The 23171-nt window shown below is 47.3% G+C and overlaps 1 protein-coding gene across 6 annotated transcripts in view; it reads right to left on the reverse strand.

The window, feature by feature from the left end:
• Positions 1 to 3094: 3094 nt before the first annotated feature.
• The window catches only part of HEPH (hephaestin), a 71134-nt gene continuing 51057 nt past the window's right edge, over positions 3095 to 23171 (reverse strand). Inside the window, exons 21-22 of one of the 6 annotated variants that reach the window (XM_077308224.1) lie at positions 22013 to 22046; positions 3095 to 3940 (exon numbers count right to left, since the gene is read on the reverse strand). In XM_077308224.1, the coding sequence (XP_077164339.1) occupies positions 3727 to 3940; positions 22013 to 22046 (248 nt within the window). In that variant the 3' untranslated portion in view covers positions 3095 to 3726. Of the gene's footprint in view, positions 3941 to 20780; positions 22986 to 23171 lie in introns of those variants that run through there. The other 5 variants (XM_077308221.1, XM_077308220.1, XR_013226238.1 and 2 more) reach the window with 5 other exon arrangements.

The following is a 23171-nucleotide window of genomic DNA, read 5'->3' on the forward strand; positions in this document are numbered from 1 at the left end:
AGGCGAGGATTTTTACAAAATTAGACCTGAGGGAAGCTTACTACCAGGTCCGCATTAAGAAGGGTCACGAGTACCTGACGGCGTTCAACACCCCCCTGGGCCAATTTGAGTACACCACTATGCCGTTCGGCCTCGCTGGCACTCCGGACGTGTTCATGAATATGATAAACGAAATTATGCATGATTTGCTGTACCAGGGGGTGTTGGTGTACATTGATGACATTTTGGTGTATTCAGACAAACCTGCTGAACACGTGAAACTAGTCCAGGAGGTGCTTGGTCGGTTGCGGAAGCACCAGTTGTTTGCCAAACTGTCGAAATGCGAGTTCCACCGAGAGGCGGTGGAGTTCCTGGGGTTCAGAGTCTCCAAGGCAGGGATTGAGATGGACCCGGGGAAAGTCAGGGACCTGTTGGCCTGGGAGGCGCCCAAGACGCGGAGACAACTCCAGAGTTTCTTGGGGCTCGCTAACTTTTACAGGACATTCATCCCCAACTTTGCCAAAGTGGCCCTTCCCCTAACAGACTTGTTAAAGACCAAGGAGGGGGGGAAAGCGGCGAGTCGGCCGAGCGCCCCACTCCGGTGGTCCCCGCTCTGCCAGGAGGCGTTTGAGAAACTGAAGCGCCTGTTTACGTCTGAACCGGTGCTAGCCCACGCTGACCCAGCCAAGCAATTTACGGTGCAAGTAGACTCTTCAGATGTAGCCATGGGGGCCGTGATCCTCCAGGAAGGGGAGGACAGGAAATTGCACCCGCTTGCCTATTTATCAAAAAAACTTTCTGTTCCCGAATGCAACTGGGCGATCTGGGAAAAGGAAGCGGCAGCGGTGAAACTAGCCCTCGCTACCTGGAGGCATTGGCTGGAGGGGTCTGCGGTGCCGTTTGTGGTGTGGACGGATCACAAAAACCTGCAAGCACTCAAACAACCCCGCTCCTTGTCCGCGAAACAGATGCGGTGGGCGGAGTTTTTCTCCCGGTTCGACTTCTCCCTCAAGCATCTGCCCGGCAAACTGAACTTTTTAGCGGACACCCTTTCGCGCTTGCCACAGTACAATAGCAAGCGAGACCCATTGGTGGACACGGTGTTCACGCCCGCTCAATTGGGGTTGGCTGCCGTCACTCGCAGCCAAACGAAAGGGGGCAGTTCGTTGCCTGGTGGGTGGGTCCAGAAGGAAGTTCTACAGGACAAGGGATTTGCCTCGCTTCAGCCCGCCCTGGTCGACAAGGGGGGCCTGTTTTTCAAAGACGAGCGCCTTTATGTCCCCGCAGCGGCAAGGGGGGAGGTTTTGAAGTTGTGCCACGATGCAAGGACCGCAGGGCACTTTGGTTTTGTAAAAACTCTGCACTTGGTCAGGAGACACTACTGGTGGCCATCCCTGAGGGGGGATGTGGAAAAATATGTGCAAGGGTTCCCCATCTGCCTCTCGTCCAAACCACTGGGGGGCAGAAAGAAGGGGTTGCTGCAGCCCCTGCCCACCCCCTCTTGTCCCTGGTCCAACGTGACAATGGACTTTATAACGGACTTGCCTCTCAGCCAAGGGAAAAACGTGATTTGGGTCGTGGTGGATGCTTTTTCGAAACAGGCTCATTTCATCCCCTGCGTGGGTTTGCCTTCAGCATCCAAACTTGCCTCCATGTTCATTGCACACGTTTTTAGACTACATGGTATCCCTAGGAGATTGCTCTCAGATCGGGGCCCCCAGTTCGTTGCCAAGTTCTGGCGGGAGTTTCAGCGATTGCTGGGGGTGGAACAGGCCCTTACCTCAGGCTACCATCCAGAATCCAATGGGCAGACTGAACGGGTGAATCAAATCCTGGAACAATATGTGCGCTGCTTTATCAACCACCAGCAGAACGATTGGGTCTCCCTCCTGCCTTTGGCCGAGTTTGCCTATAATAACGGGGTCCATGCTTCCACTGGGGTGTCCCTGTTCAAGGTGGTCTATGGGACGGATCTACTCGCGGCTCCCACCTGGGAGCTGGTTTCCCCCCAGGCCCCTGAGGTGACCAAATGGGCTAAGGACATTCGTGAAGCCTGGCCATCGATTGTCTCCAGCCTGGAAGAGGCTAAACGTTCTTATAAATCCCACGCGGACAAACGCCGTGCTCCTGCTCCAGCATGGGTGGTGGGTGACCAGGTCTACCTCTCTACAAAAAACTTGCGTTGTCAGCAAAAGTCCCGCAAACTGGGACCCAAATTCGTGGAGCCTTTCCCTGTTACCAAAGTGATCAATGCTGTGACTGTTGAATTGGGGCTACCAAAAACTTACAGGAATGTACATCCGGTTTTTCATTCCAGCTTGCTGCGACGAGCCCCCCTGCCGGACGCCTGGCACCCTCCGCACTCAACACCTGTCCCAGTCTTTATTGACAAAGACACCCACTACGAGGTCAACCAAATCTTGGACTCTCGCATGCATAAAGGGCGGCTTCAATACCTAGTGGACTGGAAGGATTTCCCCTCGGGGGAACGGGAGTGGGTGGAGGCTAATTATGTAAAGGCCCCTCGCCTGCTTCGTGCTTTCCATCGTGACTTCCCGCTGTGCCCTCGACCAGTTGATGCAGGGTGAGGGGTGGGGGCTAATTTTAATGCGGAGGAATGTCAGGATTGCTGTTGTATCCTGCCATGAGTTAGCATAACTCTCTCCATGATTGTTTGTTTAACCTTTTTCCCTTGCTTTGTACTTTAGGCCACAGGCCCATATATTATGCTTGCATGCTTGCTTGAAACGGAAACTATGTTGTGCGCCCTGTTATCTCAGAGAGCTGTGAATTATTTGTCTTTTGAACCTCTTGGTCGAGTCTGCCTTTTGTAACCATAATACCTTATCTTGTCTCCGGAGAAGACCAAGGACGTGCGAATTGTAACACTGTTTTTTATGGCACCTGTTGACTCTTTTCCCCCTCCCTTGGGAACTTTCAAGTTTTAGGCGGGAGAACTGCCTTGATAAAGAAAGGCAAATCTGTTCTCAGGCAGATTTGACTTTTCCAGTTTAGGTGTATGAAGTAACTCCTCAATAAACGCTTTCTTTACAAAGAAGCTTGTTGTGAGTTCTTGCAACGCTTGACACATAGTCCCGTTGTATACAGCACTGGTCAGACCACACCTGGAGTACTGTGTGCAGTTCTGGAGGCCTCACTTCAAGAAGGACGTAGATAAAATTGAAAGGGTACAGAGGAGAGTGACGAAGATGATCTGGGGCCAAGGGACCAAGCCCTATGAAGATAGGTTGAGGGACCTGGGAATGTTCAGCCTGGAGAAAAGGAGGTTGAGAGGGGACATGATAGCCCTCTTTAAGTATTTGAAAGGTTGTCATTTGGAGGAGGGCAGGATGTTCACATTGGCTGCAGAGGAAGGGACACGCAGTAATGGGTTTAATGGGCCATACAGGCCATCTAGTCCAACCCCCTGCTCAACGCAGGATCAGCCCAAAGCATCCTAAAGCATCCAAGAAAAGTGTGCATCCAACCTTTGCTTGAAGACTACCAGTGAGGGGGAGCCCACCACCTCCTTAGGCAGCCTATTCCACTGCTGAACTACTCTGACCGCGAATTTTTCCCCTCTGATATCTAGCCTATATCGTTGTACTTGAAGCTTAAACCCATTCTATGATTCTATAACTTCTGGGGTTCCTTGAAGCCTGGGAAATGTTTCTGGGGCTTCTCAACAGTAACAATGTGGAGAAAGGCTGGCCTATGTAAATGCTCCTTCTGGCAAATTTTCAGCATCTAGCAATGTTTTGACGTTTCAGAAATGTACAGCATGCATGCAGGCCCCCCATCCAGGAAGTATTTCAGAGAAGCCTGAGAAAAGCACTCCCCACCCAGAACTGACATGATGAAGTTATTAGTGATGACCTTCAAGCTGCATCCAAGCGCTCTTTTGATATTTCTTCTCGCTCTTTCAGAAATGAAGTCTTTATTGGGCTCAGCATCTGGTTGCCTGCAACAGACAGACACATCAAGATGAGTTTGTTCAGGCAGGGCCAAAACCTCTTCAGTAGCAAAAGTAGCATCTTCTCTAAGCACAGAGAAGCATTAATTGGAAAGCAAAATCAAGCACGGCAGAAAGAACCCTGTTCCTGTGGGCTCTGTTCCGGTCAATGGATGAAAACAGAAATCCATGAGAGGGAACGAAAAACACACAACCGCCTGGTTTTCAAAGTGAGGATTGTGCCACCGGTGGCAGCAGAGCCATTAGCTATAATTTTATGGGTGAAACCATTTACTAAGCAATGAGAATGTGGCCACAGAGGGCCAAATTGCATGATGTCTCCTACTCGCAATAGCAGGATAGTAAATTGCGCCATTTCTCCCCTCCACACTTTAAAGTCTTCCTGCCACTGCATCTCACCTTTCCCCCTCCTCACTAGCAGCGAATAAAGCACAGAAGAGAGCAACGTTCTCTTTTACTCAACGCTCTTCGGCCTGTCAATCAATCTTTTGAGAGGACTGCCCTGTACCTGTGAGCCAAAGGCCACATATATAGTATTTAAATCCTACCAGGAAGAATTGTGTTATTTTATTTTAGATCCTATTGAAGGACTTCACTAGCAAACATTAAGTTGAAAAACAACCACTGATGAAAACTCACTTGAAAACAGTTATAATCTGGAGGCCGTTTTTGTTGTTCAATTAAAAGAAGAGATTAGACACACTTGTTGCACATTGTGAAATTGTTTATTATAGCCTATGGGAGGTTCTTTTTTCTGTTATTATATTCATTTTGAACCGTCCTTTTTTCCGTAGTGTACTGTCAATCAATCGAGGCAATCAGTCGGCGGTTTGAGGGTTTAAAAAAAAATGGAAACCTATGCGTGGCAATGTGTATTTGTTGCTATGCACACACATTGCCACAGAAGGTAAAACACACACACACACAAATATCTAAACACAACTGGAGATGCCTGGAAATGAACCTGGGACTTTTCACACACCAAGCAAATGCTTTACCCTTGAACTTCACCTACATCCCAGGGTATCTGTTGTGAGGAATGGAAAGGAAGGCAATCATACGCCCTTTGAGACCTGCTGAGTGACCTTGGACCAGTCACAGTTCTTTCAGAGCTCTCTGAGCCTCACCTACCCCACAGGGTATCTGTTGTGGGGAGAGGAAGGGAAGGCGCTTTGAGACTCCTTCAGGTAGTGAAAAGCGGAATATAAAAACCAACTTTTCTTCTTCTGCCCTATGAACATCCTACAACTGAGCAAAAGGTTTATATCTCAAAACCAACTGGGTTTCTCAAATTCATCAGAGGGCCTGTGTGGGTCTCCTCAGGTTCAAGAAAGGGGTCTTGGGCCAGTCATTCTCCCTCAGCCTGAACTACTTCACAGGCTGTTGTAAGAATAAAACAGGTGAGGCCAAACATGCAGCAGCCAACTTAATAACAGGAGGGATGACACTGAGGGCCGTTCCACATTCCTCCAAAATAGCACAATGGTTACTAATTGAAATCGCTACAGTTTTGCCGTTATGCACAACGTCGTTGACAATCTGCAACACTCCTGAAACCGATCCGCAAAAAGCGCTTTGTTGTAGCACTTTCAGGGAAATCCCAAAAAGTGGATTCACCCTCCGGAAAGCGCTACACTCCTGCAACCAATCTGCAACACTAGCGGAAAAGTTCTGTGCGTTACCATTGTTGTGGTTTCTGCAAAGTCCCTCCCCCTGGCTCTCTCCTCTGATCTTCCGGCGAATCGATCGCCATTTTTTTTTTCTCTGAGCGAGCGGAGATCAACGCACCGGCAAGCCTTCATTTACCCAGCGAGGCTTCCCTGGCTGCAGTCCTTCCCCAGAGCTGTTTTAAGTCACCAAACACCAAGCACCACACAGCCCCAGAGACATCTGTTTATCCTGCTTGTTCTCAAAAGGCCAAAGAGCACATAGCTCTAAACATGTTGTCAACTACCTCAAGCCCTATGGGGAGAGGTGGGTAAATAATAATAACAACAAGAAGAAAGTATCAGCTTACGAGAGGTCATTACAGTGAAACAATCCCAAAATACCCACTAGAAAACAGCTAATAAGTTTCCATAGCATTTACAGGTTCCTAAATGTGGCCAAATAGCCTCCAAACAAGTTTGCTTGGATCTTCTGTTTAGTACCTCTTGAGAATAACTGGGCTTGGATTTTTAACCCAGTGCAAGTTTTGACCTCTGTGTAATATATGTTGATTAGAGAAGAGGAGTTGGGTATTTTGTAGCCTGCTTTCCACTTCCCAAAGGAGTCCCAATGTGACTCACAACCACCTTTCCCTTTTTCTCCCTACATCAGAAACCCTGTAAAGTAGGTATGCCTGAGAGAGCTCTGAGAGAACTGCTCTGTAAGAATATCTCTAAGACAACAGTGACCAGCTCAAGGTCACCTAGCTTGCCACATGTGGAGGAGGAGGACTGGGGAATCAAATCTACTTCTGCAGATTAGAGACTGCTGCTCTTAATCACTACACCATGCTTGTGATCCTAAATACTACACTTTTTCAGCCTGTGGGCACCTTTGGGATGCTGAAGCCCAAAATGGCTGCCATAGGAGGAGGAGCTAACCACAAAATATCCCCTCATGTTCCAGCTGTCGGCAGCCCTGCCCTGAAATACTCTCAGAAAACGTTTCAGAGAGTTTAAAAAATATCCTTGTTACAAACCATTCATCATTCTGGTTACGCAGCATACATGATATGGTTGGGGAGCTCAGCTGTGTCCACACCCACCTGGGGCCCCTCACCTTCCCACCCCCTCCAGGTTCATCACTGGCCATTTTGGGAAAGGGGAATGAATTGACATGACCATATATGATCATAAAGGTAAAAGTAAAGGTATCTCCTGTGCAAGCACCAGGTCATGTCTGACCCTTGGGGTGACGCCCTCCAGCGTTTTCTTGTTAGACTCAATATGGGGTGGTTTGCCAGTGCCTTCCCCAGTCATTACTGTTTTACCCCCCAGCAAGCTGGGTACTCATTTTAATGACCTCAGAAGGATGGAAGGCTGAGTCAACCTTGAGCCGGCTGCTGGGATTTAACTCCCAGCATCATGGGCAGAGCTTCAGACTGCATTTCTCCTGCCTTACCACTCTGCGCCACAAGAAGCTCTGTGATATGATCATATCACCAGCTAAAAGGGCAGTCAAGACCACCCCCCTGGGGTTTCATAAAACCCTGACTGAGAAACCTGCTGTAGGTGGTACCTTAGTTAGGACAGAAATCCATTTGAAAGGTGGGCTAACTGAATCATGAAACCCTGAAGACAGAGGCAGGAAAGCCCAGGAGATCAGAAATGCAGTTACGTGGAGCAGACCTAGCGATTACACTCGCAAACAGAAAGAAGACTAAGTATTTATTTGATAAAAGATTCAATTGGAAAGCAGCTGAGCTTAACAAATCTGCCAATAACAACCTCAGGCAGCAGGAAGCTTTCTGCAGCCTCCTTCAGTGAACCAAACACAGTGGCGGTTTAATATCGGAGGTTCATAACGCACAAAACACATCAGCTGCCTCATCTGCTGCGGGTGAGTTGGATGAGTTGAGTGATACGGGAACTCACCGTAATCCTAGCTGAACCCAAAGCAGAATCAAATGAGGCCTCCCTGAGAGCGAATTCACCCTTTAGGGTAGAATGGGGATTTGAAGCCAAGATGCTCAAGTGTCAGTCCCACAGTGGAATCCCTCAGCTGCAAAGAGAAGGAGCAGCTTGGCCCTGGCCAGTTTCCCTTGACTTGGGAAGGGTGACATTCTGCCCCACCTTGGCCATGCTCCCTGCAGGGACTCTTTAAGTACACAAAGCCAGAGCCACGAATTTGGGCAGGTGGGGGAGATTGGCCAGCTCAGGGTTGGGAGCTATTTGGAGGTTTTCAGGGTGGAGCCTGGAAGTTGGCAACCAAGCGTGGGCGGTATAACCCTGGCCATGAGCTTGGCTGCAGTCAGTATCACTGCCTTTCATCCTCCTGGTTGTTCCCAGGGGTTCCAACTCCACGTTGAGCAATTCCCAGGTAATTGAGGGTTCTGGGGAGGGTGGCCTTTGAGGAGAGGAAGGAATTCAGCACAGGTGAGACCTCATGAAGGCCCCAAGTGGAGGGTGGGCACCCAGAAGGCTCAGATGCTTCATGGCTGCAGGGAGTCTTGAACTAGCAATCCCACTCAGCCCAGCCCAAAGACAGAAGGGTAGGTGGGGCAGCTGGACATGCCTGCCAAGGAAGACCTCCTCCCTGCCATGCAGACCGGGCAAAACAAAAAATGAAGACCAGTCAGCTGAAGAAGCCAAAGAGGGAAAAGCCAAAGGGAAAACAGGGCCAGAAATACTTCCTGAGCCACCCTCCCGCAAACATCTAGGTGGGCAGGCAGCAGAAGAACAGCTGGTTCTTTGTGCCCGGCTTTTCATTACCTGAAGGAGTCTCAGAGCAGCTTATAAACACCTTTTCCTTCGTCTCCCCACAACAGACCCCCTGTGAGGCAGGTAGGGTTGAAAGAGCTCAGAGAGAACTGGGGCTGGCCCGAGGTCACCCAACTGGCTGCTTGTGGAGGAGGAGCGGGGAATCAAACCCGATTCTCCAGATTAGAGGCTGCCACTCTTAACCACTACACTAAACTATTATTCCTTAATAAATAATGTTATTTAATTATTAAAGTATGTATAGGACCCTGCCCTACAGACTGGCACACTGTCTTCCACAATCAGTGGCACTTTCCAATAGTGTAGGCTTGTGCCAAAGCCAGACACTGTTAAAATCTGCCAAGACCTTGCTGGACCAGACTCCAACTTGGTGAACGCCTCACCCCACCACCCAGCTTGTCCTTCACTGCGGTTAGGAATGACAGCCTGAGACCTGTATTGCTCTCCTCCATCTCCTCCTCACCCCCTTGGATTGCTGATTAAGTGATTAAGTGAGCGGCAGAGCTGTGTTTGCCTAGGGGCTCCTAGGCAATCTCTTGTCTACTGCATACTCACTCTTGGCCCCTCTGCCAGGGGAAATCTCTCCCCCCCCCCAAACTAATAGCTAAACCCATTAACATGATTCTTTTTAAACATGGAGCTTCCATATCCATACCATAGTAGTAATAAATGTGGGGAGGGCATGAAAGGAAGGTAAAGGTTCAAGGTGGTGATGTCACTTCCAGTGACATGTCATTTCCGGGGGGCATGACAGGGAGGCATGGCTAGAAGACATCGCCAGTGGTCCTCAAAGCTTGAGAATTCATTTCAGGGGCTCCTCCATAGGCAAAATATATAAAAAAAGGCTGCTCTCTTTCCTTCCTTTCCCCAGACAGGTACCTTGTGGGGTAGATGGGGTTGAGAGAACTCTGAGGGAACCGTGTCTGGACCAAACCCACTCAGCAGACTTCATGTGAAGGAGGAGTAGAGAATCAAAACTTCTGGTTCTCCAGGGCAGAGTCTGCACTTATTCTGTTTATTCCACTGTCAATCCTGTTGAATTCAGATCGCTTTGAACTCAGGTCTCTTTCTTTCTTTTCTTGAAGGGAGGGGGAGAGGAGCCAGGCAGGGAGCCTCTTTCTTTTCTCGGTGGGGGGGGGGGAGATGATGGGAAAAGGCAGAGGAGGGAGAAAAAATCCAGGACCGACAGAAGATGAGAGAAATTAGGGGCTTCTCCTTTAAGGCTAGTTTGTCACATAACCACCTGTGGCCAATCACGGGTCTTCTACCACAGAGGAGAGCCCAGATTCAAAACAGCCTTTAAATATTGAGGGTTAAAAGCACTCTAAGATATCGTCACTCCAGATCGATTCTTCTTGCTACAGAAGGAAAATTTAAATCGTCCCAAATCCAAATGGAAATCGCATTCTGTGTAGAGGGCAGGGACTGAATCGATCAGGGGTTGGAATAAAAGCTCCGTGCAGTTTACACCCAGGTTAGCCTGCCGCTTCCATGCCCTGCTGGAAGGTGGGCAGTTTAGTTGAAAGGACTTCTGCAAACAGCCCAGCCAGATCTGGTTGTGGTCCATCAACTGTTCCTGTGATAGGACGGGAAGAATTCACAGAAAAGCTCTCACAGTCACAGTCCTGCTGAGGCAGCTTGCCACTAAGGAGGGACAAGGTGGCAGGCAGGTCTACCCTTGGACAGATGGTTGATCGTCTCCATGCGAAAATTATGGATAATTTATGGATAATAGCAAGGGGGTAGCTAGTGGTTTGAATTACACTGTACCAATGATTAAATTATATATATATATATATATATATATATATATATATATATATATATATATATATATATATATATATATATATATATATATATATATATATATATATATATATATATATATATATATATATATATATATATATATATATATATATATATATATATATATATATATATATATATATATATATATATATATACTGACCCACTGAGTGGTACCCAGGGTGGTTTACACAATATAAAATCCAATAAACCAAAATAATTAGCAATCAAGATTAAAATAGTTTAAAGCAATTTAAAACTTACAATTATCACTGTCGCATCAGCAAACAACAATGACTCGTAGCCAGTTAGATATTAAATTGGATATTAAATTGGGGTGACCAGGAACCCTCTCTTTTCTCTCCTGCTTGACCATGATGTGGGCCCTCCTGAGGCTTCTGTTAGCTGTTCAAGTCTTCTCAGAGGATGTGCTCGGGGCTTCTTCATGTCTTGTGTGTTTTGTCCCCCACAATCCCCCTGCATGAGAACTGTCTATTTAGAGAACCACCCCGGCATAAACACGCTAATAGTAACTGTGTGCATCTTCCCAGCTTGTGGAAGGTACATGAGCTGTCCTCATGCTGCTTCTTGAGTCTGCAAACTTCTGCTGCTTGACTCATGGGCAGGAAAAACAAGTCCATGCCTCACTGGCTGTCATGCTCCGAGAGGCAGAGGTGCATCTCCCACCCCTCTTCAAAATAAATGTCTCACTCAGAGTCCAGAAGCTGGTGGGGGGCTTTCAAGATGACCAAACAAAGCATCATTTCTCAGAATTAACAACATAGTTATTTTATGGCCAATTTTGTGGGTTTCTTGGTACAGTGCAACAGACCTGATACATCAGAAAGATTCACACTTGCTATTTAAAGTTGTTAATGCAGGCCCATTCCACACAGGAGGAAAAGGCTGAGAGGGTAGTCATGGAGGGTAGTCCACGCTTCCACATGACAGAGCCACTGGGACTGCCGCGGATCGGGCCCTAAGTTGGCCTGGGCTATTTCAGTTTTGAGTCCACCATCATAACCGAGTTTACAAATTTACAATACAGGTAGGGAGTGGGCTTTGAGAGATATAATTCCATGCATTGATAATGTTGTAATGCCCGCCATATGGAGAACTTCACCCTCCCTACATAGAGAACTATCTTGACAAGGAGGAGGAGACATGATTTAATTTGGGATTGTCATACCTACAGTTGGAGGGAAGGACAGAGCTCTAAAGATGAGTACCTACAGGTTACTAGGCACTGTAGATCAATCATCAGAAAGGCCAAAGCTGAGAGTGAGCTAAGATTGGCCAGGGAAGCCCATTGTAACAAGAAAAGATTTTTCAGTTATGTGAGGAGCAAACGTAAAGTAAAGGAGGCAATAGGCCCACTGTTGGGTGCAGATGGACAAACTCTAACGGAAGATGCAGAGAAAGCAGAAAGGCTTAGTACCTATTTTACATCTGTTTTTTCCCACAGGTCAAAGTGTTTAGGCACATCTAGAGATGGCCATAGCTAAAGGACAGTGTCTGGGTGGCAGGTTAACATGGATAGAGAGGTTGTCGAGAGGCATTTAGCTGCACTGGATGAGTTCAAATCCCCTGGGCCGGATGAAATGCACCCGAGAGTACTCAAAGAACTTTCCAGGGAACTTGCACAGCCCTTGTCCATCATCTTCGGAACCTCTTTAAGGACTGGAGATGTCCCGGAGGACTGGAAGAGAGCAAATGTTATTCCGATCTTCAAAAAAGGAAGGAAGGATGACCCGGGAAACTACAGACCAGTGAGTCTGACCTCTGTTGTGGGGAAGATAATGGAGCAGATATTAAAGGGAGCGATCTGCAAACATCTGGAGGACAATTTGGTGATCCAAGGAAGTCAGCATGGATTTGTCTCCAACAGGTCCTGCCAGACCAACCTGGTTTCCTTTTTTGACCAAGTAACAGGTTTGCTGGATCGGGGAAATTCGGTTGATGTCATTTACTTGGATTTTAGTAAAGCTTTTGACAAGGTTCCCCATGATGTTCTGATGGATAAATTGAAGGACTGCAATCTGGATTTTCAGATAGTCAGGTGGATAGGGAATTGGTTAGAGAACCGCACTCAAAGAGTTGTTGTCAATGGTGTTTCATCAGACTGGAGAGAGGTGAGTAGCGGGGTACCTAAGGGCTCGGTGCTTGGCCCGGTACTTTTTAACATATTTCTTAATGATCTAGATGAGGGGGTGGAGGGACTACTCATCAAGTTTGCAGATGACACCAAATTGGGAGGACTGGCAAATACTCCGGAAGATAGAGACAGAGTTCAACGAGATCTGAACACAATGGAAAAATGGGCAAATGAGAACAAGATGCAATTTAATAAAGATAAGTGTAAAGTTCTGCATCTGGGTCACAAAAATGAAAAGCATGCCTACTGGATGGGGGATACGCTTCTAGGTAACACTGTGTGTGAACGAGACCTTGGGGTACTTGTGGATTGTAAACTAAACATGAGCAGGCAGTGTGATGCAGCGGTAAAAAAGGCAAATGCCATTTTGGGCTGTATCAACAGAGGCATCACATCAAGATCCCAAGATGTCATAGTCCCATTGTATACGGCACTGGTCAGACCACACCTTGAGTACTGTGTGCAGTTCTGGAGGCCTCACTTCAAGAAGGACATAGATAAAATTGAAAGGGTACAGAGGAGAGCGACAAGGATGATCTGGGGCCAAGGTACCAAGCCCTATGAAGATAGCTTGAGGGACTTGGGAATGTTCAGCCTGGAGAAAAGGAGGTTGAGAGGGGACATTATAGCCCTCTAAGTATTTGAAAGGTTGTCACTTGGAGGAGGGCAGGATGCTGTTTCTGTTGGCTGCAGAGGAGAGGACACGCAGTAATGGGTTTAAACTTCAAGGACAACGATATAGGCTAGATATCAGGAAAAAGTTTTTCACAGTCAGAGTAGTTCAGCAGTGGAATAGGCTGCCTAAGGAGGTGGTGAGCTCCCCCTCACTGGAAGTCTTCAAGCAAAGGCTGGATACACACTTTTCTTGGATGCTTTAGGATGCTTAGGGCTAATCCTGCGTTGAGCAGGGGGTTGGACTAGATGGCCTGTATGGCCCCTTCCAACTCTATGATTCTATGATTCTATGATTGGGGAAGGCACTGGCAAACCACCCCCGTATTGAGTCTGCCATGAAAACGCTAGAGGGCGTCACCCCAAGGGTCAGACATGACTCAGTGCTTGCACAGGGGATACCTTTACCTTTACCCCTACAGTAACCTGTGATTTTGGCTTGCTGTAGGGATTAGTCAGGATATGCACAAGTGTTTGCACACAGCCACTGAGTCAACGCATCAGCATAATTGTGTCTGTGTCAAGGCATCAGCATAATTGACATTTGCTAAATGAGTCTTCCTCAGTTCAATCAATTTTACTTTCCAGTGGATGTTTAAACCATCACAGTTTGTCTCTTTCAGCCTATTTTCTTGAAATATCAGTATTTTTATCCTGTGGAAATTTAGAGAGGGAGACGTTAAAAATTACACTGAACAGAAAGGGTTAACTAAAATGAAATGTGAAGTCCCTTGAGAGGCATGAAAGTAAGACCACCCTCATCAGGAGATCTCCTAAATCTGACTAGGGAAGCGGGCAAACTTCCAGGGTAACCATAGATCAACTGCTTCTTAATGGCACTGTATACCCAGAGACCTTTTCTGGACTTTCAAGAGCGGCAGCTTCTAATTTGGCGATTCCCAGTTCCGCTGCATGCAGCCAGCAAGGTGACCTTGGGCATATCACAGCCCTGATACAGCTGTTCTCACAGAGCAGTTCTGTCAGAGTTCTCTCAGCCCCATCTAACACACAGAATGTCTGTTTTGGGGAGAGGAAGGGAAGGAGGTTGGAAGCCACTTTGAGACTCCTTCGGGTAGTGAAAAGTGGGGTATAAAAACAGCTCTTCTTCTTTGATGGAACTGTGGCTTTGCTTCTGTTCAGTGAAAACATGGACCAATTTAATGTCCTGTATCTAATTACCTGAATTCTAACCCTTAAAACTATAAGCTATCTTAAGATGGATGGCAGAAAGCATTTATGTTGGTAATTAATGAAGGTTCCTCCCCCCACTGCTAAAAGGGCAGCCGTACTTCCTTTGCAGCGCAGGAATGGGAACCTGTGTGTCCTAGATCCCCCCTCAGCACTTTAGCCCACTGCATCACACTGTCTCTCCACATGCCCTGGAATTCCCTGTGTCCTCCTCCCCATTGCACATACACTACCCTGCAAATCTCTGGAGCTGCACCACCCCTCCCCCCAATCTTCTGACAAATCTGGGTAAATGTAAAGGTATAATTGGGAGAGAAGACAAGGCAGGGAGGAAAGTCAGAGGACATGCAGACGGGGGGGGGGGGGACCTCTTGTTCTGCTGCCCTTACTCATCTCTAGCGGCTCCCTGCGTTGAACTCAGTGGGAAACGTTCTTGAGTCGATAGCAGCTCCAACAAGAAATTGCTGGGCTGGAGTGCCTGGAGATAATTTCCCAATGTGCAGAAGTAGAATGCAGACCCCAGATAGCCCCATCACATACAAAGGAGTATGCATTGAATCCCCACTTGGCTTAGCATATTGGACACCTGCTGAATAATGAATCACAAACATACAAAAAGGCAAAAGGGAACCCAGCAAAATTGATTTCCTGCCCATGCAGTAAGGGTGACTAATGGAGTCCTACGTAGTTTAATTTCCATGTAAAACTTATTTTTATCAAATGGCTCAGAATTAGTGTTCTCACATCCTTCTGAACAGTCAGGGGAGGTTAGGACATAATTGTTTTTGAGGCCAAAATTTGAGTGTTTGTTTCTGCATTATTTGTTCCTTTCCCCCCTTGCAACCTAATTATGTAGCAACACAGTTGCCCAGTTGTTCCTATGGTCATAATGGGATTAGGAGTCACATACAGCTTGTTTCCCATGTGTGCTCCATAGCATCTGCTTCCATATTTATGATCTGACCAGGTCTCCCTCCAGGAAGTTCCTTCATTACTGGAGAAAATTCAATCAAATGCCAAAGGGCTTTATTTTAATATTGGCTTGAGTGATAAATGAATGAGAAAATGGTGGAGACCTATGATGGCAAGCACATTGGTGCATAACACAGCACTCAGCTAGCAAATACCATGATCTCTGCTGAATGCCGTCTGGGCAAACAGCAGCAGTTCCTGTCCGCCTGCTCTTTCACAATTACTCAATCTGGTCTGCATTTACTGGACCCGAGGCCTGCGGGATCCGGGGCTGACCTGGGTATTTAATCCGAGGTCTCTCCATTCCTGCATCAGCAAAAGAGCCCAACTTGCAAGATGTGAGCTATTGGCTAAGATGGCAAAGTTGCACAGACACCGTTTGGGATTGCATGCAGTCAATAACCTCCAAATAAATCTGTTGCAAAAATAAGTTCACATTTATCAAGGTGGATTCTAGCCACATCCATGAAGATAGTTTTGGAGGTAGCCAGTTTTGGAGGTAGTCTGCAGTAAAGAAGCGATTATTATTTATAATATTACTAGCTTCAAAGCCCGTTCCTAAGAACGGGCCCTGAAAGGATCCCCTCCCCTGGCCAGGCAGCTTAAGGTGGCCTTAGGCGGCAGCTGGCCAGCTTGTTAGCAGGAGAGACAGAGCTCCTTAGCAGGCAGTCAGCAGGCCCAGCCTAGCAGGCCAAGAGGCCCTTGTTAGCAAGCCCTCCACCACGACCCTTTTCCCAGGGCCTCTCCCCTTACCTGCTGCTGGCTCCAGGTACTGAGGCATCTAAGAGCAAAGAGGCTAGAGTTCAGGGCCGGAGGGCAGGAGCTGCAGGGGCAGGGCCAGTCAGGGCAAAGATGGTTGCACCCTGATTGGCCCTTTTCCAACTTGGACAGCTGGTCACCTCCCACCCCCTAGGCTGTTTCAGAAATATATAGAGGAATAACAATGGATAAGGATTAGTACTATCATCATTATTATTAGTATTTTATTATTATTACTAGAAATGAAGCCCATTTTAGCCAGGCATAAAATGGGCGCTAGGCCCCCGTTGCCCGGGGAAGCCTTCACAGAGTGAAGGCTTCCCAGGGGCTGGGGCAGCGCGGCAAGTCACGGGCAAGCAGGGGCGTTCTGTCGGCAGCTGGAACAGGCTGGGCGTGTCACAGAGGCGGCCAGGCTGTTCCCGGGGGCGGGAGAACAGGAGGGAGCCCGCACCGAGTGAGGAAGGATGCGGGGACTTCAGGGAGGGCTGGGAGTAGGTTCAGGGCGGCAGTGAGACGGCAATCGTTGGGGGCAGAAGGGGAGCGGCGAGATGGGGACGCCGCACCTACCGGGCAGGAGGTCCGGGCATCGGGCAGCGTAGAAGAGCGTTGGCGCTGGGGGAGCAGCGTTCGGCAGCGGCAACGTGCGCCTAATGGCGGTGGCGGCAGGCGACCTCCAGGAGGCAGCGGCCATGTGCGGGGAAGGAGGCGATGCTGGAGGAGCAGCGGTCAGCAGCGGCAACGGGCGGGAAGCGGCGGTGGGGAGGGAAAGCTCCGGTCGGCATCAGTGAGCGGCGGCGGCGGCAAAGAGCGGTGATGGCCATTTCTGGCATCAAAGTCCCTGCTCCTTTCCCTGCATCAAGGCGTTGTGTATGGCGGCCAAGGAGGCAATGGGGAGGCGTGCTTCGCGCACCTCCCCATTGCCTCTTTGGTCCAGGATTGACAACCGGAGGAGCGAATCAGGAGCTACTTTGCGGCTCCTGATTTGCCCCTCCGAGTTTTTATCCTGGACAGAGCCCGCCCTAACTCTTCCCAACTTTCCCTTACTCTTTTATTTAATAATCGTGGAGCGGTTTACAGATTACGATCATGATTATTGTTTGCCTGCCCTTCTTCTTTGGACTCAGAGCAGGGTACATCATGATAAAAATGTATGGAATAATAACATACACAAATGTGTACAATAAATGAAACAATTCCACAAATAGTTGCCTGTTCTAGATTTCAGTGGTAAGGGAGGAAATATGGGGAAGAGGAGTCTTATCAAAAATGAGAGGCCAGCTGAGCTCAGCTTGGTGGAAGAGTTGTTTTACAGAGCAGAATCGTTCAAGGTCCCTCAGGGCTCTGATCAAGCTTGGATTTTAGTGCAGGAACATCTTAGAAACCAGCAGGAGTTTTAAGAGCCACAGCTCCTTTTTTCTTGTGTCCTTTTGTCTGACCAAGCTGTGACTCTCGAAAGCTTACACCAGGCTTTCTCAACCAGAGTTTTGTGAAACCCTGGGGTTTCTTCACAGCCCTGGAAGGGTTTTCTGAATGGGTTAATAAGTATTTTATATATTTTTAAATGCCATCTCCATCTCAAGATCAGCCTCAGGGCATTGATCAGGTGGGTGATAGGACACCCCCACTTTTAAGTAACCCCAGAGACTGTCCCCAGGTGCAACCTGTGTGCAGGCCCTCCCTTGGCCTTGACTCTGGTTCCTGACCCACCCCTGCTTCAGGAAAGCTCTGCCCGACTGACCTCTGTTTCTGACTTTTGCTTATGGCTTCTTGAACTACCACTCTGGTATTTTGAACTTTGTTTTGGCTCTTACCCTGTCTCCCCAGTTCCCAATTTCAGCTGACTATTCGACTATCTGTTTGTCTCTCCCTTGGGCTTTGTTTTGACCCATCAATGCTAAGACCCAGACTGCGTTGAGCAGGGGGTTGGACTAGATGGCCTGTATGGCCCCTTCCAACTCTATAATTCTATAATTCTATGATTCTATTACTTTCTCCTTTCTTAGATTTATTGTCTGTGTGCCATCTTGTTCTATTCTGTCCTTTGATGGCGTTAGCTTATTTGTCTACTTCCGTGTGCTTTATCGTTCTCCTGCACAGAACAGGGTTTTGTTTTTAACATCTCTGTGTGTGTATTTTTTCCTTTCCCTAGAGGGTTAAGCTCCAGCCAAGTGACATCTCAAGCTGCTCTGATTAACTCTCTCTGTCTCTGACTAGCTGATTGACCGCAAACCAGCACAGCTGCCCTTTGCAACAAGCCAAGAGCAGAAGGTCTCTCATCCCTGCTCTTGTGGCAGCCACAACCAGTGTGTTTCAGGGAGGGATCATTTCCCAGTTCCTGATTTCAGCTCCCATCCAGAGGTCCTTGACTTGAAAAATGCCAGGACACTTCAAGTGATCCAAATCACCGAAGCACTCCCAAGAAGGCCCACCCCTTCTGTTGAAAACACGCAAAGCAAATCCATGCTGTGGTCTTAAAGTTGTCATTGCCTCCCTCCAGGAACTCTGCCCTTGTCATGACTGGGGTGGCAGCGACCTAAAACAGACTACGGCCCCTGGGATCCTTTGGGGGCAAGCCAGGATAGTAAAGATCAACATTGAGCCAAAGGCTACACTTCTAATGGCCTCCAAGGACACTTCACACATGACATTGCCCTTTGGAACAACAAGTGTGTTAAGTGCTGTCTAAACCACCAAAACATCCTATCATTGCTTGAGTCTCCCAAACCGAAAGCTTCCTTTATGGATGCTTTAGGCTGATCCTGGATGGAGCAGGAGGCTAGACTAATGGCCTGTTTGGCCCCTTCGGACTCTGTGATTCTATGAGTCTATCCACATGGACCCACACCGGAATATGGACAATCTGGGTACGCAACTGCACACTTAGCTCCTTCTGACAATTAACAGCAAGCATCTTTCCACTGGCAATCCAACATGAGTAGCTTAACATGGCGGAGCTCAAACAGTTCCGCAGGGCCTGCAAAAAGGAGCTCTTCCGCCAGGCATTTGGTTGAGACCAGGCATAACCAATAACCAACAGCGACTGAAGGGCCCCTGCTCCCCCCTCCCCCTCAGAGCTCCACCAGAGCACTCTGGACCTGTTTGCACTGCTGCATTGTTGCACTGTTTATACTGTTATATTGTTATACTGTTATATTGTTACAACTATTAGTTATTAATATTATTGTATGGTTATTCATATGTTATAGACTGTTTCATGTATTGTTCTTATGTTCTATGTAAACCACCCTGAGCCTCGGGGGAGGGCAGTATATAAATATAATAAATTAAAAAAAATGAATATTGAATTAAAACAATAGTGTGATATACTGAAATGTGCATAGGGGTGTTTCTTTCCCCATTTGGGAGTCCTTTCTGTTTTGAAAATTGCTATTCATGTTCTTTATTGTATTACTCTTATTCACTTTCTTCATTCTTTATTCATTTCAGTTGGTTCCAATGGGAAATACATTTCCCAATGTAACTTTAGATTGCTTGTTTTCCACCCAGCTAGGATGAAAGTCATAGGGACTATATTACTTATCCAAGAGTGTCCCCCCGCCAAATTTCAGGAAAAGGTCCTTGTTTTATAGGCAATTAAAATTCTCAGCTGCAGAACCAATTGAATCCCAAGAAAGCCGGAAGTGTGATTGAATAATATATAATTCTAGGGTCAAAAATCCTGTGTTTTAACAGAAGAATTATAAATTAATCTGTTCCAAATAACACGGAAGTTGTAAAATAAACCAAAGCTTAAATTCCTCATCCTGTAAGCGGCAAACTCTTTGTCAGATTTGGGTGCAGCATTTGGACTCCTTTATCTTTTCGCTATATCTCCAGTGTGTGGGGAATTTCTGCCAGATGCCTTTGCTCCAACAAGACCCAACACAAAAATGATAAGGCTACTTATACACAGGTTATTTGCCCTGTTTTCAGTGCTGTTGGGAAGCAGATCTAACACGATTGCTAAACCGATATAACATTTTAATTATGTGCTTAACAGATTCTCTGAATTTTCCCTTTTGTTGTTTAAAAAAATGTCTCCATCCCCCTTTGTTGGCAGAGATCTAAGGGGAAAGGCACATTTCTGCAACGGAGGAGGATAGAGAAATACCATTCTAAAAACCCACCCAAAAGCTGGAAATTCAGAGAACCCCCAAGGGAGACTGGAGCTGCTATGCAGAAGCAGGCAATGGCACCCCCCCCCCCACTCATCCTTTGCCTTTAAAACCCTCCCGCGTCCTGCGGCTGCCATGAGTTGGTTGCAGCTGGAGGGCGCACAGTGCCTTTGTTCATGTTTTACAAAGGGGATGGTTGCTACCTGAGGACTGGGACAGGGAAACTGCACGGCACTCAGACATGGGGAAGCCCCCTTGCTGTGTCCTGTGTCGGCACCCGCAGCAGCACTTATTTATTTATATTTATAACTGGATTTGTATGGCCGCCACTCCCAAAGCTGGCTTGTGGTGCAAAACCATGCATGCCTATCTACTTGTGGAAACCGGCTGGTTCGTGACTTGGGTCCCATGGGCCCCCTAGCCCCACCCCAGTTGCCCCATTCAGGGGACCCAGTCCTGATCTCTCTGATTAATCATCCCAGCCATTCAGTGGGACAATGGACCCCGGCCATGAGACATGCTAGCTAGTGGGCAAGGCTCTTCTGACATTCCCTTTGGTTCCTACGTGAAGCAAAATAGGCACAAATCAGGCATTAAGACCTCCCTGGATATTTTGCAACAGACTCCAACTTCTCCAGCAAGAATTCCTTGGAAGCCAAACTCCAGGATAAAGTTGCTCTGCTAGCATGAAAGCACCAATGTGAAGCTATCAGTCATGGACACAACAGGAAAATTAGCTCTTTAATTAGTACGTTTCTTGGGAATTTTTATTTGTCACATGAACATCAAAATTATGCAGACTAGTAAACAGATTACAGATCATGGTCCAATTTGCATAATTTTCCAGCTTTGAGGGAGTAAGATAGTATCTCCTCTTTTGCCCCTACAACTGTGGGAAACCTAACTAGGGATATCATGCTTCTGGAGGACCCACACAAGTCAATTATAATTAGACAGTTGGATCTTTAACTTTATTTAGGATACTGAAAGCATAAATCTTATGTGGGTATCCAGTAGGCCTAAGAATTAGGCAGGTGACCCTTCCTTTATTCAAAATAAATAATAAATACTGCTTCTGGTACTCAGCAAGAATATTATCCAAGCTGGGCTCATGTTGGCAGGATGTGGTTTTACATCCTTGTAAAGAAGTCAGTTTCGGGCCAAACCAACCTTTCCCCATGCTTCTTCCCCTTAATTAACGCGAGGAAATGTTGGCAGTCACATTCTCTTTAGACATTTGATCCCTGTTCTACTAGTGAAGCTCTCCTGCTTCAGTTGTTTATGTACATAATTTGCTTTGCCAATTTGTAACCATTTCAGAGTAAGTGTCTTGATCACATTCACTATACAGATCCTTCAAGGAGCTCAGGGGACATCCTTGCTTCCCCACTTCCTCTTCGAGGGCAGGTGAGGCTGAGAGGGAACAACTGGTCCAGGGTCGCCCAATATGCTTTGTGTCTGAGCAGGAATCAGAATGCATGTTTTCCTAACTCTAGTATAACACACTAACCAGAGTCCACGCTGTCTGTATCAACCTTGCAACCACAACCTAATGAGTTTGAGACTGGGGGTGGGTCTTTTTTCCTCATGCAGGAGTTTTATTTAATTTTTTTACTTTTGAAAATCACATGTTTTTAAAATGGTGTATTTTTAAAACATGAGCTGTTCAAAAGCAAAACAAATAAAATCTACTTGGGGAAAAAAGGCTCACAGCCAGCCTTGAACTTATATAGCTATGGTTTCAAGGCAAGTGCTTTATAACTGAGCTATCTTGGTGCTGGCTGGCTGTAGCCCTATTCAGAATATTCACTGACTTTTTGCAAGCATCCCCCCCCCAAGTATGTACAGGAGATTGGGAGAAGAGACAGCAGCCGAAGATAACCATGGGTTTGTCTTTAACTCCTGATAGGAGTGATTATTGCATTATTTAAGGGGCCAGGAAAGGCATAAAAATACTTACACAGCACAGAAGTTTAGACCCAATCCAGTCAAAGCTGAAATGGAGGAAAAGAACAAAGTTTGACTCCAGGGTCAATACTCACCTGTGCAGATGAGGGGAAAAATCCTGACTAGAAATGTATCAAGTGTAGAAGGCTTTCGTTTATCTTAACCCAACCAGCTTTAAAAGCCCAGTGCAGATAAGCCCCTGGTCAGCAGGGCCTGTAGCACGAGGGCCAGTTTAAGGATTCACGGGTCCTTAGTAAAGCACTGTCCCTAGCACTGCACCAGGAACAGTGGGTCACCCTTCCTTGTGATAGCTGGAACTCTGGAAGCAACTGGCAGCTTTACTTTGCTGAAAACATTTCTCAAACCTTGGAGGGACACACAAGTGCAATGCCCCAATACCTGAAGGCATCATCATACTTATGTGTCTTGTGGTTCACACACATGCTCAATGAGTGACTTGTTTGCTCAGTGATCAACAGAGCATGTGTATCAACATTTTTTTGTTCTAGTGGTCCACAAGCTGCGCAAGTATGAAGACCCCCAATGGGAAGACTGTACAGATCCACAGGGCCCCTGGAACCATGGTACATGTGCCACTATGATAAACTGCTCCTGCAGGTCACCTCACCTAAGAGGATAAGGTATTCAGTAGTCTTGAGATTTTGCTCTCCTACCCCCCCCCCCCTTTGCCTCAAGAGACGCTCCACGATGTTTCCATGCGTATGGCTTTAAAGCCCTCTTCTAAATGCTGTTCTTTTTTGTTGCCATCAGCTGGAATCCTTCATCCAGGATGGACCGCCTGTTCCGCCTCAGCCTCCTCTGCCTCTGGAGGTAAATGATCCCTCCCAGGAGGCCGCTGGCGACGAGGAGCAGCACAACCCCTGTGATGGTGAGGAGGAGGAGGGCGGCCTCCACCTGCCCGGGGGCCACTTTCGTGCCAAACAAAAGGATCTGGCTGGAGTTGTCTTCAGAGTCAAGAGGAATTTCTGGGAACAAAAGTTGGCAGGAGAGAGAGGGAAATTTTAGGAAGCAGCATGGAGTACCGGGGGGGGGGGGGTTGTGGAGGAGCAAAAGGCCTCCTGGCACTTTAAGAGGAATGATTAGGAGAGAGCCTGTTACACTCCAGCCTGCTCAGGGATTACCTGACCGCTTCAGATGCCAGGCTGGGGGGG

The sequence above is a fragment of the Paroedura picta genome, chromosome 13, assembly GCF_049243985.1.
Source record: "Paroedura picta isolate Pp20150507F chromosome 13, Ppicta_v3.0, whole genome shotgun sequence".
NCBI classification, from domain to species: Eukaryota; Metazoa; Chordata; class Lepidosauria; order Squamata; family Gekkonidae; genus Paroedura; species Paroedura picta.